The sequence below is a fragment of the Exophiala spinifera genome (assembly GCF_000836115.1).
Source record: "Exophiala spinifera strain CBS 89968 unplaced genomic scaffold supercont1.1, whole genome shotgun sequence".
Lineage (NCBI taxonomy): Eukaryota > Fungi > Ascomycota > Eurotiomycetes > Chaetothyriales > Herpotrichiellaceae > Exophiala > Exophiala spinifera.
The window spans coordinates 1,876,763-1,891,114 of record NW_015622513.1 but is presented as its reverse complement, the minus strand read 5'-3'; the positions used below and the strand labels follow the sequence as shown (position 1 = coordinate 1,891,114).

The 14,352-nt window shown below is 53.8% G+C and overlaps 5 protein-coding genes across 5 annotated transcripts; 2 read left to right on the top strand and 3 right to left on the bottom strand.

Moving 5' to 3' along the window:
• Positions 1-1,743: 1,743 nt before the first annotated feature.
• PV08_00703 (uncharacterized protein) lies at positions 1,744-3,078 on the top strand (the record flags this gene model as incomplete). Its single annotated transcript, XM_016375068.1, has 1 exon — positions 1,744-3,078. One exon carries the CDS (start codon positions 1,744-1,746, stop codon positions 3,076-3,078), a length of 1,335 nt encoding a protein of 444 aa, XP_016240344.1.
• A 1,088-nt stretch (positions 3,079-4,166) lies between these two features.
• On the bottom strand, positions 4,167-5,814 carry PV08_00702 (uncharacterized protein; the record flags this gene model as incomplete). Its single annotated transcript, XM_016375067.1, has 2 exons — positions 4,167-5,429; positions 5,518-5,814. 2 exons carry the CDS (start codon positions 5,812-5,814, stop codon positions 4,167-4,169), a joined length of 1,560 nt encoding a protein of 519 aa, XP_016240343.1.
• Positions 5,815-6,753: 939 nt separating this feature from the next.
• Positions 6,754-8,016, bottom strand: PV08_00701 (uncharacterized protein; the record flags this gene model as incomplete). Its single annotated transcript, XM_016375066.1, has 1 exon — positions 6,754-8,016. The coding sequence occupies one exon, from the start codon at positions 8,014-8,016 to the stop codon at positions 6,754-6,756; it is 1,263 nt and encodes a 420-aa protein (XP_016240342.1).
• Positions 8,017-9,249: 1,233 nt separating this feature from the next.
• PV08_00700 (uncharacterized protein) lies at positions 9,250-10,854 on the top strand (the record flags this gene model as incomplete). The annotated part of the gene is made up of 2 exons (XM_016375065.1): positions 9,250-10,507; positions 10,655-10,854. The coding sequence occupies 2 exons, from the start codon at positions 9,250-9,252 to the stop codon at positions 10,852-10,854; spliced, it is 1,458 nt and encodes a 485-aa protein (XP_016240341.1).
• Positions 10,855-11,471: 617 nt separating this feature from the next.
• Positions 11,472-13,883, bottom strand: PV08_00699 (uncharacterized protein; the record flags this gene model as incomplete). The annotated part of the gene is made up of 6 exons (XM_016375064.1): positions 11,472-12,653; positions 12,748-13,049; positions 13,102-13,529; positions 13,576-13,688; positions 13,748-13,771; positions 13,827-13,883. The coding sequence occupies 6 exons, from the start codon at positions 13,881-13,883 to the stop codon at positions 11,472-11,474; spliced, it is 2,106 nt and encodes a 701-aa protein (XP_016240340.1).
• Positions 13,884-14,352: the final 469 nt, after the last annotated feature.

Genomic DNA, 14,352 nt, shown 5'->3' with positions numbered 1-14,352 from the left:
TGACTTTGTCCAACCGCCTCCTGGAGCTTGGCTTTGATCTGTGGCGTTCGTGCATGCAGCTGAAGGCGTTTCCCTCGCCTTATCTTTCCCGACAGAGTGTTGTGCGAGCCTCGGGCAGCCGCACTAATTCAACCGATGCGAGACGTGCAGGACTAACATGATCGGAAAAGGAAAGCGTTCTGATGAATTCGGCTCTAAGCAATAGGCAGGGACACAACTCGCTGGCAGGCTGGCTGACGTTAAATGGCAATCCCACCCGCTTGCACTCTGTCTGTATCCTATGAACCAGGGCACTCATATGCAGCGCAGTTGGTCGCAGGATGGACGCTCCTCCTCCTGGATCTTCTTACTTCACCATCACAGCCGTCACCACTTAGACTCGACTCAACAATAACTCCTGAAGGAACCTAAGTCGTTTGACGTCGCTGGCACCCCATCAGGACAAGCAGCGCCAGTACAACGGCCACACCGGCACTCTCATCGTCCATCTCGATCAATCAACCCAAAAGTGCTCCCAGCGCAGGGATGACAAGTCTATCCACGACGGCCACAGATTCACCTCCAGGGGGCTTCTCACCTTCACCGACGAGTTTACCACTAGCCCACCATTCTCCGTCATCTTCGGCACTATCTGAAAGTGCGAAAGTCGGTATTATCGTCGCATCATGCTCTGCGGGAGTCTTGTTGATCATGTTTGGATTTGTCGAGCTATTCTTGAGAAGAAGACGGAAGTTGAAGCGCGTGAGAAGAAAAGGAAAGGGGGAAGAAGAAAAGGTGGAACAAGAAGATGATGGCCTGGATGGATGGCGATGCCTGGGATGAAGGCTTCAGGGTGGGAGACAATTCTGCTCGGCCCATGAACATTGGGGGCTGCTATCTTCAGTCCTGGCCTGGTTGTCTCGTGCTCGGAAGTCTAGAACCAGCATATCCTGTAACACGAAGCCTGATGGAACGGAGGCCCATGTCAAGAGAGCCAACGCGCACATCCCAGTACCCAGTACTCCGTGCTCGGTACTTCAGCTGAGGACGCCTTTTCGTGGGGTTGATCCGGGGGATTGTCAGGGCTCCATTCGGCTTGTTGGTGGCTGTTCTCGAGAGAGAGTTGACGCCCAATCAGCGCGTGGGCCACTAAGTTAACTAGTTAGGCCTGGCACTTGTGCCACTACAACAAGTACAAGGAATTATGCGAGTAATTGACAGGAAACCTGGTAGAGAGAGTCGACCATATGCCCCTCGCTAGTGCCCGTCGATGGCGAACTAAAGTAAACATCGTTGTTGGTGCGAATACTTCCTGTAGATGTGTCCCTATTGACTCCTAAGGGCTACGTATACTGCGTACGGATACTCTGTCCACGGGTGAAGAATGAGGTGGGTTAAAGATCCTCTCTCTCCCTTGCGCGCCGATGCTGTGGCTGCATTTCCGGCAGCCACTAACAAAATTCACATCATAACACGTGCATTTAATTTGCCCTTATCTCGATCTGTATCGTAATCTCACAGCAATTTTTTCCCCCCTCGCACCCCATAACACTCACTCAGGCACCTCCCCAGGTACCTAGTTAAACCACGGGCGAAGGTTGCGACACAACTTTACGGTACAGAAGCCACAAAGTCAAAACCATCATGACCCTGGTACAAGAGTTCTGGTGATTTCATCCTCATGTATTCTTTTCAGCTCTCGACCTTTCCGGCTTGCAGAATCTCCTGTCTACGTGTGGTTTCGAGACTACACAAAGCAGCGCGATGACCACCGCTGGTCCCATCCGCCATCCGGCCCTTCTAACTCGTTCTTTGGTCTTTACTCCTTCTCATCTCAATCATCGTGCGGGCAAATCCTCTCGTCAAGACGTCGCTCTTGCTTACCGTTTCTTCTCAGACTTTCTACCTCGTATCAGGCGGAGCCTCGATCCCTACAAACCACACGCGAAGCAACTTCACACGACACCGCGACGTAACACCGCTGCCGCGGCCGCTAGTGCTCACAATACACCCACGGCTGAGTCTGCCATCCCCCACATCTCCCTTCACATTGCCGCCTCATCAAGCGGCAAAGGTCGCAAGTTTCGACCCGAACTGAGCACATTCGACTTTATCCCCGGCGGTAACGACGCTTTGGGCCTTCAGCGGGGTTCAACCATTCAAGAGAAAAGATCACAGCGTCCTGATAGTGGACAAGACGCATATTTCGTTGCTCGTGTCGGACAAGACTCCCATGTAACGGCCTTTGCCGTGGCCGACGGGGTGGGCGGATGGACTGAACATGGGATTGACCCGGCCGACTTTTCCCACGGCCTCTGCAGCCACATGGTCGAGACGGCACAATCTTGGAACCAAGCAGAGAGGCTCGGTCCTCAGCAGTTGCTCCAACTAGGTTACGAAAAGGTCAAGAATGACCCGGCGATCAAGGCAGGAGGTACGACGGCATGTGTGGCTGTGGCCGAGCCGGACGGACGCATGCGGATTGCGAATCTGGGAGACTCGGGGTTCCTGCAGCTGAGATTGGGGACAGTGCATCAGTACTCGAACCCGCAAACGCACGCCTTCAACACACCGTACCAAATGAGTATGACTCCGCCCGAGATTCTCGCCCAGGCCATGATCTTTGGCGGCATGCCGTTGAATGACGAGCCTGACAAAGCAGACGTAGCAGACCATGTGCTGCGACACGGGGATGTACTCATCCTGGCAACCGACGGCGTCTGGGACAACCTCAACTCTCAGGAAATATTGTCGATCGTGTCCAACCAAATGCGCATGTTCGGTGGATGGCTGAGGTCGGACCAAGGATACACACCTTCCCCGGTCCTGCCTGAACTGGTTGACCGGTCACTCGGACCACAGAAGCACAAATTGCCCGGGACGCTGCAGAGTGTGATTGCGGCGGCGATAGTCGGTGAAGCAAAAACCGCGAGCCACAGCGCAAAGCGAGACGGGCCGTTCGCGAAAGAGATGAAGAAGCATTTCCCCTTTGATCCATGGCATGGCGGGAAGGTGGACGACATTACCGTTTTGGTGGTTATTCCCGTGGATGAGGCCAAGGCGAGGGAGGAGAAGACGAACCTGAAGCCCAAGTTATAGGGGTGTTGAAGTGGAGGGGAAGTCACACGGTTGGCTCGAGAAAGAGGAGTGCCGTATGTGGGAGGGTGTCTGTCTGTATGCGAGAGATACATACAGTTTAAAACGCAGGACCCAGCCCACAATTCCTCGACGTTGTTCCCTGCATGGCTCGCTTTGAGAATTGCTGGGGCGTTCTTTGCTTTCTCGCTTTGGTGGAATCTTGAGGGTGGCAGCATGATACATGTGGAGTTAGAGAAAAAGGATTCGATCATGGTCTTTTCCCCACCCACATTCCGACGTGAGGTACTCATCTTTGGGTTGGTTGGTGAACTGGTCAACGGCGCACCCGGACGGAGCATCGTTACCTCTGGTACGGGGTACGGAGTATACGTAAGGGAGGTATTCTGGAGCGTCACAGCATGGGATGATGGGACGGCATAGCGAGAGGTGCTTTGGTTTTTGTTTTTTATATTTTCCTGAGCAGCGTGGCACAGCATAGCATGGTATATTGTACAGTGTTGAATCGTCGTCATATATTACGATATCATCGGTGTACAGAAGCTACCAAGTACCCAAATTCCCACCATGTGTGGGTATGCAGAAAGGGGGGCCGGGAAGGTACTTCAAGCACTCGCAATTCCAGGTCCAGATGTCTCGTTCACTTTCTGACTCAGGTTGATATTCTCAACCCCTTCTACCAACCTGAGGTAGAATAACAACTGGTACCTACCTACTACGACAGCTAATACCAGCTAAGTGGCGCCCATCACCGTGGGCCACAGCACTTAGGTACCTACCATTTAAAGTACAGCTCCTCCTCTCCCCCCCCCCCCCCCCCCCCCCCGGCGACCTCTGCCCTGCGCCGCGCCTTTTGAGGACTTCTACTCCCGGAGTCCTCTTTCACTTTATCAATTCACCACTGAGACTCGCTCACTCGCCTGCAATTCACTACCGAAAAAAAGCAAAAGAACCAGGCCTCGGGTCGCACCCTCGTGAACCGCTGCACGGCACTGCTCTTGTGCACTGTTCTGCCGGTTTTTTCTTTTTGATCCAATGTGGCTTTGGTGATTAACCCAACACGTCATGGTCGTCTCATGGTCGTAACAATCTCAAGAAACCCTCCTCCTCAAGCCGACGTTGAACCCAAGCGGTTTTCTGAGAAATCCTTCTCTCGTCTCCATGGGCCCAGCGTGCTCGTCTCGGAACTCAAAGTTCTTAAACACCGTGGCGACCATACACTTGAGTTCCATCTCGGCGACGTTCCGCCCGACACAGGCCCGCGGACCGGTGCTGAAGGGGATGAAGGCGTCCTTCTGTCGCGGCGTCAGTCTCTTCTCGGACCAGCGCTCGGGCACAAAGTCGTCGGCGTCGGGGCCCCAGATCTCCTTGCTGTGGTGGATCGTGTAGCTCGGCACGCTCAGCGCCGTGCCCGGGGGGAAGTGGTATCCCAGAATCTCGATGCCCTGCGGGTTGGGGTTCTCCGGGGTGGCGCCGGGGACGAGACGAGGCAGGCCCAGGGACGACGTGCTGTGGATCCGCATCGTCTCGTTGATCACCCACTGCACGTACTGCAGGTCCTTGACGGCTTCGTAGCTGGGAACACCGGGCGCGATGTTCTCATCGAGTTCCTTCTGGAGCGTCTCGAGGACGCCCGGCGTGCGCACGACGTAGTACAGGATCGCGCAGGCCGTGTTGCTGGTTGTGTCGGAGCCGGCGATCAGCTGCGTGAGGGCTTCGGCCGTCAGCTCTTCGCGGCCCAGTTTCTCGCCCTTGGCGTCTTTGCCTTCCATCAGGCGCGCGAGGAGGTCGACCCGGTCCGTAGTCGGGTTGTCCAGGCGCTGCTTGACACGTGCGATCGCGATGCCCGCGAGGTTCTCGACGGCCTCGACGCCCTTGCTGAAGAACGGATCGGGAAGGTACTTGGCCCACGGCTTCAGTTGGGGCAGACACCCCAAAGTTCCAGACACTTCGCCCCGGCGGTTGAGGACTTCGATGGCCGGTGCAGACGTCGGAGGAGCGTCGGGAGAGCGTCGGATCTCTGCGTAGTCCTTCTCTCGCTCGAGCATGCCGAACGGTTGGCCGAAGGCCAGGTCGCCGATGATGTCGAAGGCGAGGTAGTTGAACCAGTTGAGGGCGTCAATCGAAGCGTAGCCAGTGCTTGGGTTGGCGCGTGTGTCGGAGAGTTTGTTCCACTTCTGCACAAACAGTTCCAGGTTCGCGTGGATGTATTGTTCGAACTGGCCGATGGATTTGGCCGAAAAGGTGTGGCTGACGACTTTCCGTTTGCGCGTGTGCTCGGCCCGGTCTCGTGTATTGAAGAGGCCGCGACGAATAGACACGAACGCATCGTAGTACTCGCTGGATACCGCACACTGTCAGTAGATGTTCTCTTTTCGAAGGTAGCTGGCGTCAGGTCACATGAAAAGGGACCCAGCAAAAGACACTTCGCCAGTGGAATACTTGCCTCTTCAGAAATCCATTGCCGTGGCCGTAGATGGTGTTGATGGCCGAGTCGTCGGCAATCGACACATGATTGGGCTGTATCCGTATGACTTTGCCATATTGCTTGTGGAGGTCGTTCACAGCCTGGTACCGTCGTCCTCGGCGGCACTGGTACATGAGCCATAGGTTGGAGAGGGCGGCTGGTAGGGGTCCGGGGACTTTCAAGAGGGCCCAGTTCCGTAGATACGGAAGGACGTAGTAAACGATGGGCACAAGCAAAAGTGTCCAAGGGGACAACAAGAACGATACGAACATGATGACCGTCCAGATGACCCTCGGTGAGAGATAATCTTTGAAGCGTTTCTACAGTGTTGCGTCCGCAAACTGTATTCGTAATGCGATCGATGACAATGACCTGGGGAGAAAGGAATCACAGAGCAACTCGTTTCGACCTTGTAGACTCGGGACTCGACCTTGACCGGCGAACGGCGGCCACACTTCTTCTTATATATACATGTACTCGTGTCCCCGTTTGAAGCTCCAGCACAGCCCAAGGGGGAGTCAGATCGACCGAGGAGCTTGTGGGGGGAGAAAAGGCGAACGGCTAACGAGGAGATGCAGTAAGTAATTGGTGCCCACACAAGACGGCGATGGGTGGTTGAGATGGCCCTGTCGCACGGGTCGAGTTGTGCGCAGCCGGTAACAGAGATCGGGAATGGAATCGAGGAAACGGCAGCGGTTTGATTGGGAGAGGTGGATGATGACTACATCCGAAGGGTGTCGACCTTTCTCCAGACTGATGAGCTGAGACTAGTTGGTTAAGTGAGACCTCCACGGATCCCGCGCTCGAATACGGAGAAGAGGAACGGGAAGCGCACCCTCCCCCATCCCTGTCTTCGGTACCGAGCATGAACCGAATAGGGACTGTATATTAACACGCTGTACGGATCCTCGTAACCAACTTAGTGGTGCAAGTGCATGGTGTTTCAAGCGCTGAATCTCACCCACGCCTCGTCACACATTCGCTCTTATTGCGTTTCGCTATGGATAAGAATCGTAAAAACCTCCTTCTAGGTGGATGGGCGCTTTTTGGGTATGGATAACTGACGCTTGTACTCCGTACCCCTTGGTCTAATAGCTATGCATCTGTTTCTTGCAGCCTTGCTAATCTCACTGGCCTCTGCGCTCACACTCACTCGTGCTCCGAGATTCCGTAATCGATCTCACGAGCCTCCCCATTTTCTCCCCGGCCATCTACGAATACACGCTCACCGCAAGAGTCTCACTCAGGCCTGCAGCACAACGTTCCACATCTTCAACTAATCCCTGAACATTGAGATCCCACTGGCGTAGCTCTCGGGATGACCCATGGAGTTCAACACCAGGCGCAGTCTCGAAAACAATGACCCCAGCAATCTGATCAATTTCGCCTCTCAGTCTTCCCTGTTCAACCATTCGCGCAGCATAATCTTCGGCTTTTTCGGCGGCTGTCTCATCATTGCCATCTTTCAATCCGAGTATCTCTGCAAGTGCGGCCGTCGTAATGTTTTCGTAGAGCCGACTGGCTGCAAGAAGGTTATGTTCGATAACCGCCTTGCTCAGAACCGTACTGCCGTCGGCAGTTAAGGCAAGCTGGTGCGGAGCCAGTGTTGAAGCAAAGGCTTCCACATCTGCCTGCGACAGCAGGCGATCCAGAAACATACTCTCTAAGATGCCATATTCATCGATCTCTGGTGATCGCTCGTCCTTGTAGAGCTTTGCCAATGTACGGCTGCGTTGCGGACCGGCAGGTGCAAGGATGGCAGTCTTGATTGCGGCAGAGAGTGCTCGTTTCCGGTCTTCCTCATCGGCCATGTTGTTGAAAGAAACAGTGAGATATTCTGCCGAGGCGTTCAAGAAATCTCGACGAGAGTCCATGATTCGTGCTTGCGATAATTGATACAGGAGTCGCAAGTCTGGAGCGTCCTTCAACACCTGTGCTGCAGCTGGCGAGTTTTTGATCTTGTTGAGAGCGGACTCTGCAGACACTGTATCGTCATCCTCGAGAAAGTATCTTACAATCCTCACCCATGTTTCCACTTTCGACCGGTCCGACACTTGACGCTGGGTTGAGTCGAGGTGAATGCCTTGTAAGGCTTTAGCAGCTTCACTGTAATCCTCTTCCGCCTCGTAGCCCTCTGCAAGTATCTCCCTCACCGCCGCATCCTGTTCTTCGTACGACGCCAGTTGTGACTGTAGAGAATCTACGATGTGCTTTCCGACCTTGACTTTGACTTCGGGAGGGACGTGAGAAAGTGACTTGATGAGGTTGGCAAGGATGTTTCGAATGACGATGATACCTAGCGATGAAGACAGGACGGCATCAAAGAAGACGATCAAGGTAGCCCCGTGTTCCTCTGGCGGTACGTTTGCCGCAGTGGTCAGTTGATCGAGGAGAGCGTTGTAGGTATTGGTCTTGACAGTAGGCGAACTATGCTCAACCTCTTGGAGTGCCGCTGTCACCGTTGGCGACGCCATATCTGGAGGCCGGCTTCAATGTTCTGCGATGCACCAGCCTTGAAGTTGTAAAAGCGACCAGTAACATCTGAGGAATTAGTTTCCCAAAGATCTTTTCAAAATCTGGGCTTTTGGTCTCTACGCTCGACGAGGTGCATGTGAATTGTGACGCAGGTGCAGGTGTGAACGCGAACATGTGCCGCACGCGAGTGACTGACGTCAACCTCTACGCATTAAATGCTCCCCCGTAGAAAAAGCGCCTTCAGCATCTGTACTCTGCCGTTCGTTCCCAGCCTAGTTTAACTTTCTCGCTTTGACATCTTTGATTGCTTGCCTGTACATATGCCTACTTTCTTACTCAGTACTTTATATTCAAGTACGAGGCTCCGATCCTTGTCCCTTTGCAGCCTACTTATTAACACGCTGCACTCGCTGGGGGCAAAATACTGATAATCGCTCATCGAAAGCCGCGCCGCACTCGTACCCCAGTTTTTGATTTCATTTGTGAACGTCCCCATCTCGCTACGCAACAGCAACACCTCGACTGAGCTGAATGGTATCCCCGTACTGACTGCTTCCTTGTGACTTTCATGCACTCCTAGCCAGGTGTTTGAAATCCTTCAATCCTTCGACTAATGCATTGGTGGCCAAATATCTGTGATTGATCAACGGCTCCAAGACGAGGATTTCAGCTCATGGCCAAGAGGACGAAGCCGCTATTGGCCGCTATTGGCCTTTCCCTTTCGCTCAGCTTATGGTTCCCTTTGAAAATGAAGCTACTCTGTCTGTCTGCGGTCAGGTCAGACGTGGGTTACGACTCTGCCCGGCCTTGTCACCCAAAGCTACGGGTCCATTTTGCGGCGGAATGGTTGCGGATTGGTTCCGCACATCTCGACCTGCTGGAGCCGAACGACCTTTGCCTACGGCCGATGAGGCACTTTGCCTACGCTGGCAAGATGATTATAGCTTCTGGCCACAAAATTTCACTAATCGTCCCGACGGTTTAGTGCTGATGGCGATATGACTAAAGCCGTCTTGTACTGATCGAAAATTACTGAAAACGGCGTTTAACCCCGAATCCACCATCTTCGGTTACCCGCGGTGGAGTTGAGATGCAACGGTAGGTTGGTATATAGCAAGCAACACCCAAGTATGAGCCTGCAAAGCACGACATCACTGACACGTCTTCCCTGATTCTTCGTCTCTCCGGGTTCGTCACGTTCTACGAGCCACATTCCATTCAAATCGCCCAGCATGGTTCTTTCGCCTGACGAATACAAGAGTGAACTCTTCATCAACAATGAATTCGTCTCCTCCAAGGGGTCCGAGAGATTAACGCTCACGAACCCGTGGGACGAATCCACCGTTGCCACTGATGTTCACGTGGCCAACGCGGCCGATGTCGACAGTGCAGTAGCCGCTTCGGTGCAGGCGGTCAAAAAGGGCCCATGGAAGAAGTTCACAGGTGCACAACGCGCGGCGTGCATGCTTAAGTTCGCGGACCTCGCCGAGAAGAACGCCGAGAAGCTCGCTCGTCTGGAGTCGCTGCCCACCGGTAGACCGGTGTCGATGATCACTCATTTCGACATTCCAAACATGGTCTCCGTGTTTCGCTACTATGCAGGCTGGGCCGACAAGATCGCCGGAAAGACCTTTCCCGAGGACAACGGCGTGTACAAGATTGTGCGTTACGAGCCGATGGGGGTGTGTGCTGGTATTGCCAGCTGGAACGCGACTTTTCTTTACGTCGGCTGGAAGATAGCCCCCGCCCTCGCCGCCGGCTGCTCCTTCATCTTCAAAGCCTCGGAGAAATCCCCGCTGGGCGTTCTGGCCCTCGCTCCTCTCTTCGCAGAAGCCGGATTCCCTCCTGGAGTCGTGCAGTTCCTCACTGGAGCACGAGTGACGGGTGAAGCATTGGCGTCGCACATGGACATTGCGAAGATCAGCTTCACAGGATCTGTCGGCGGTGGCCGCGCCGTCCAGCAAGCAGCACTCAAGTCCAACATGAAGCGCGTCACTCTAGAACTCGGCGGGAAAAGCCCAGCCATCGTCTTCAACGACGCTCCTCTCGAAGCGGCAGTCGGGGGAGTCGGCCAAGGATTTCTCGTGAATTCGGGGCAGATCTGCGTCGCCGCCTCCCGTGTGCTCGTGCAAGAGGACATTGCGGAGAAATTCCAGGAGGCCGTCAAGGCTCAATTCGAGGCTGTCAGAGATGGCTTGGGCCAGAACCCACTGGAACCCACGACGACGCATGGTCCCGTCGTCGACAAGTCCCAGTACGACAGAGTCATGGGGTACATTGACGTTGGCAAGGATACCGCGCAGCTCCTCACTGGCGGTGGTAGAAAGGGCGACAAGGGATTCGCGATTGAACCGACGATATTTGTCAATCCCAAACCAGGCAGCAAGATCTGGTCTGAGGAGATCTTTGGCCCCGTCTTGTCCATTAAGACGTTCAAGACGGAAGAAGAGGCCATTGAGATTGCCAATGACACGACTTATGGGCTAGCCTGTACGTCCCACCCCCACGTTTCTGACCCTGACGACATGACAAAAGCCATTGTTTCGTTCGTTGTTCACTTTTCTCTTCCCGCGTGGCGTCATGTCTCGAGAATGTTACTGTTACGCGTGCATTTTACTAACACACCCATGCTCACAGCGGTCATCTATACCAAATCTCTCAACAGGGGTCTCCGTGTCTCGTCGGCGCTCGAGACCGGTGGCGTCTCGATCAACTTCCCCTTTATCCCCGAGACACAAACTCCGTTTGGCGGCATGAAACAATCGGGCTCAGGCAGAGAGCTAGGCGAAGAAGGGCTCAAGGCGTACTTGGAGCCCAAGACCATTAATATCCAGTAAGTTGCTCCGACGCAGTAGGATGAGAGAATGCTAATGCCGGGAAATAGCGTCAACATAGAGTGATTGTGACCAGGTTTCGACAAGGTCAGATGGAGGTATGGATCTCAAGGCTGGAAATGCTTAGCATACGGTGTCTAGCTTTTCCACACGAGACTTGAATACAGACGTAGAGATGATGGCCTTTCATCATGGTATACCCATATCATCTTCAGCCGTTGCTTGAGGATTACGGGCACCAACGTTAAAGAACGATCAGAGCCGTGAATCTTGTGCAAGACCGTACTCATGCTCCAGTGCAGGCCGTAGGCAAACTTCAGTAGGACATTCATCACATATGCTTTTCCGCGACGCAATGCGACCGATGAAGATCTGTGAATCTCTGGTCCATGTAAGTAAGGGTAGCCGCCTTCAGAAATCAAGATTTTGACATGGGGCAAGGCGGCCTTGCTGCTTCCAAGTTCACAGCCGTTTCTGTGCGGTTGGGACAACCGGCTCTTCAGCATGGACGCAGTATCTCTGGTCGATATTCAGTACAAGTCCTCCGTTCTATCGTGCTAATGGACGGTGGGGCCTCATGTGTGCGACTCGGCGCATGTAGGCCACATGAAAGGTGGAAATCAGGGAAAGGGCTCCGTAGGTGGTTCAGCAAAGTTTCCAGCACCGCCGCCGAGGTACTGGCCAAAGAAGGCGGAAATGTCGCCAGTGTCGCCACCGTCAGTTCTCAGCTGCCACCCTTCAAGCATCTCATCCCAGTCTTGCTGGAAAAGTGGTAACTCCGACATACTCGCATCGAGTGACGAGATGCTAGTCTGAGCCGGAGCCGGAGCCGGAGCCTGAGCAGGCTGTGAGACCTTTCGCGCCGAGGATCCCGACGAGTCAAAGGAGGACCCTTGCTGGCTCTCATTGTTGTCTGCCTTGACCTGCGCGAGATATATGCTTGCGATTTGATAAAACTTTTGACAGGAACGGTACAGCTTTCCCGCTCCAGGGCTCATATCCGCAATGCTCTCTAGCCCGTCAACCACCTCCTTTAGAAGTTGCAAGTCCTCCACATTCCTGTCCGCGATGGCGTTCCCGAACACGACGATGTAGGGAACGAAGGGACTCCATTGAACAGTCCAGACGACGAAGAGGTACCACTCCTGCCTTTGACGGTGTCTCAGCACGTTCCAGGCGTCGTTATGCATAATGACAGCTTCACGGGCCGATTTAATTGCCAGATCATGGAACTTGAGAGGATGATGCGGCTGACCAGAGGGGAGCGGATCAGGTGGGATCATCCGATAGATTAGAGTGAGGAGCGTAGCTAGACTTATTCGGGTGGAGTGCAGATTTTCAGAGACGGCTTCTGCAAATGGGTATCCCTCGATTTCGATCTTGAAGTGTGCCTCCATTTCGAAAAGTCGTCCAGCGAGAGCGCGTGCAACGTGTCCTTTGGCTTCAGGCGATTGTTTCTGTGCACGGGCACAATACAGTTGCTCATAAATCTGGCCTTGAAGCTCTCCTAGGTGAATCCAGCCCAGATACAAAAGCCCAAAGGGTCCATTGAGCTCTTCGGGCACTTTGGGTCGTTCGACGGTGATATCGCAGTCTTGAATATTTGAAGACCTTCCCAAGCAAAGGGCCAGGCTTCGTTCCAAGGCGTATACGAGCCAAAAGACGATTCTTTTCTTGGTTGCCTCAGGTGCTACTGAATAAGGCGGTAGGCGATGGTACCCTGCATCCTGAAGCATTCTAGATGCCGTCGTCATCAGCGTCCAGCCTAAAGACAAGTTGGAATGCTCCACCGTCATCATTGCCTGAGAGTAAAGATACGGTCAGCTGGGCAGGTCCACAACACTTGGGTACATTACAGCTAGTCTGTGCTCTGTAGATCGGCAGGAAATGGCGTACCGCAAGAAGGAGGGCTTCGATTGTTTCAAAAGAAGCCTCCATAAACAGTCTCATACTGCGCATGGCGGTCTCAGCATTGTGGGCACAGGTGTCTGCAAGCTGTTGGAGCTCGTCAGAAGAAAAGTTGAGATCCTTCGCGGTATCCTTCGGCATCTGGTTGCAGAGGAAATACAGTGCCACATGGACTGTGATGAAGGTCGCGATGGTATAGTCATCGGTAGGGAAATAGATTTTACGACACAAGTCCGAGAGACGCTCGACATCCAGCAAGGGATATTCGTAGAAGACTTGGTATGGATGTGCTATTCCCAAGTCAGCATAACATATTCCAGACGTGAAGGATGATTCACCTACTTTTAGCATGTCGCAACACTCCCAGGACGACCTGCATCGACGGAAGCTCCAACTTGGCCAGTTCTGGGTAGAGAACCGCTTCTTGAATAGGCTTCTGGACGAGAGCCGTGTCGGAGCCAGCAGCAACAGAGGGACCATCGTTGTCGAGGAAGGTTCTCAGCGTGGCGACCGCAGCAGCAACATCTCCGCGCACATTGAGGTTGAGGCTGCGTTCGAATGCTTGCGTCGCATCTTTCGAATGAGCAACGAAGGATGAGTCTCCAGCAAAATCTGGTTCTTTTTCGAACCCTGATTTATCACGAGGGGTTGACAGAGTTTCTGCATATGACTGAGGCGATGGTTGAAGACGGGCTTGCCTGCTGTTGGCAGCTTGCAAGAGCGTCTCCAATCGAGCAAGTCTATCATTGACCTTTTCGATTTCGCGTTCACTGAGGAAGGTCAATACAAGTCAGAGGCCGGAGCACTGTTACGTACTATCTTCCAGAAATGAGGACGCGCTGCCTCTTTTCAGGCTTGCGCTTGGAAGTGTGACACGACGCCCCGGAGCTTTGGCAGCTTGAACACGGTGTCTTTCGGTCGCACCGGATCTACACAGATTGCAGGTCAATGAGGGCTGTGTAGAGTCCGAACAGTCCGTTCTGCCTACCTTGCGAGCCCGACAAGTGTCACACTGCCAACATTAACGGATGCACGCATCAACGGCCAGAGAGAGATCGAATTCGTACCGCAGGCACTATCTTGAAAGTGTTACTGTCACCATCGGACTGGCTCGCATCGGCCATTATCCAACACGTTCCGCAGTACGGCAGAGCATCGGCAGGAATTGTTAGGTGTCCTTTCGTAGGAGATTGGTTTCATCCTAGGCCACGATGCATATCCCGGCCATGGCGATTGATGCAGTTGTCTGTCTGCGGGCGGCCAAGGGACGCGAGGGCGGCGGCCGAGGATCCCGAGAGACGGTGGACACGATCCACATGCTGTTCTCCTCGACTCATCGCTGGTCTTGACGTCGACGAAGCGCGGCCACCATCATGCTCTACACCTATTGCGTCTCATGATTTTCGACTGTTTGGTTCGATGCCCCAGTCGACATGACAAGAGGCCAAAACCTTCCTCTTCTCGGGAACAATTGGCTGAGGCGCCGAGAAAACGGCAGCCTGGTGCATGGGCATCATGTCTCGTATTCGGGATTAGTTCACCTGTGCACCTAGAAATACAAGAGCCGGTGCTGTTTTGTACTCCTCGGGTTGA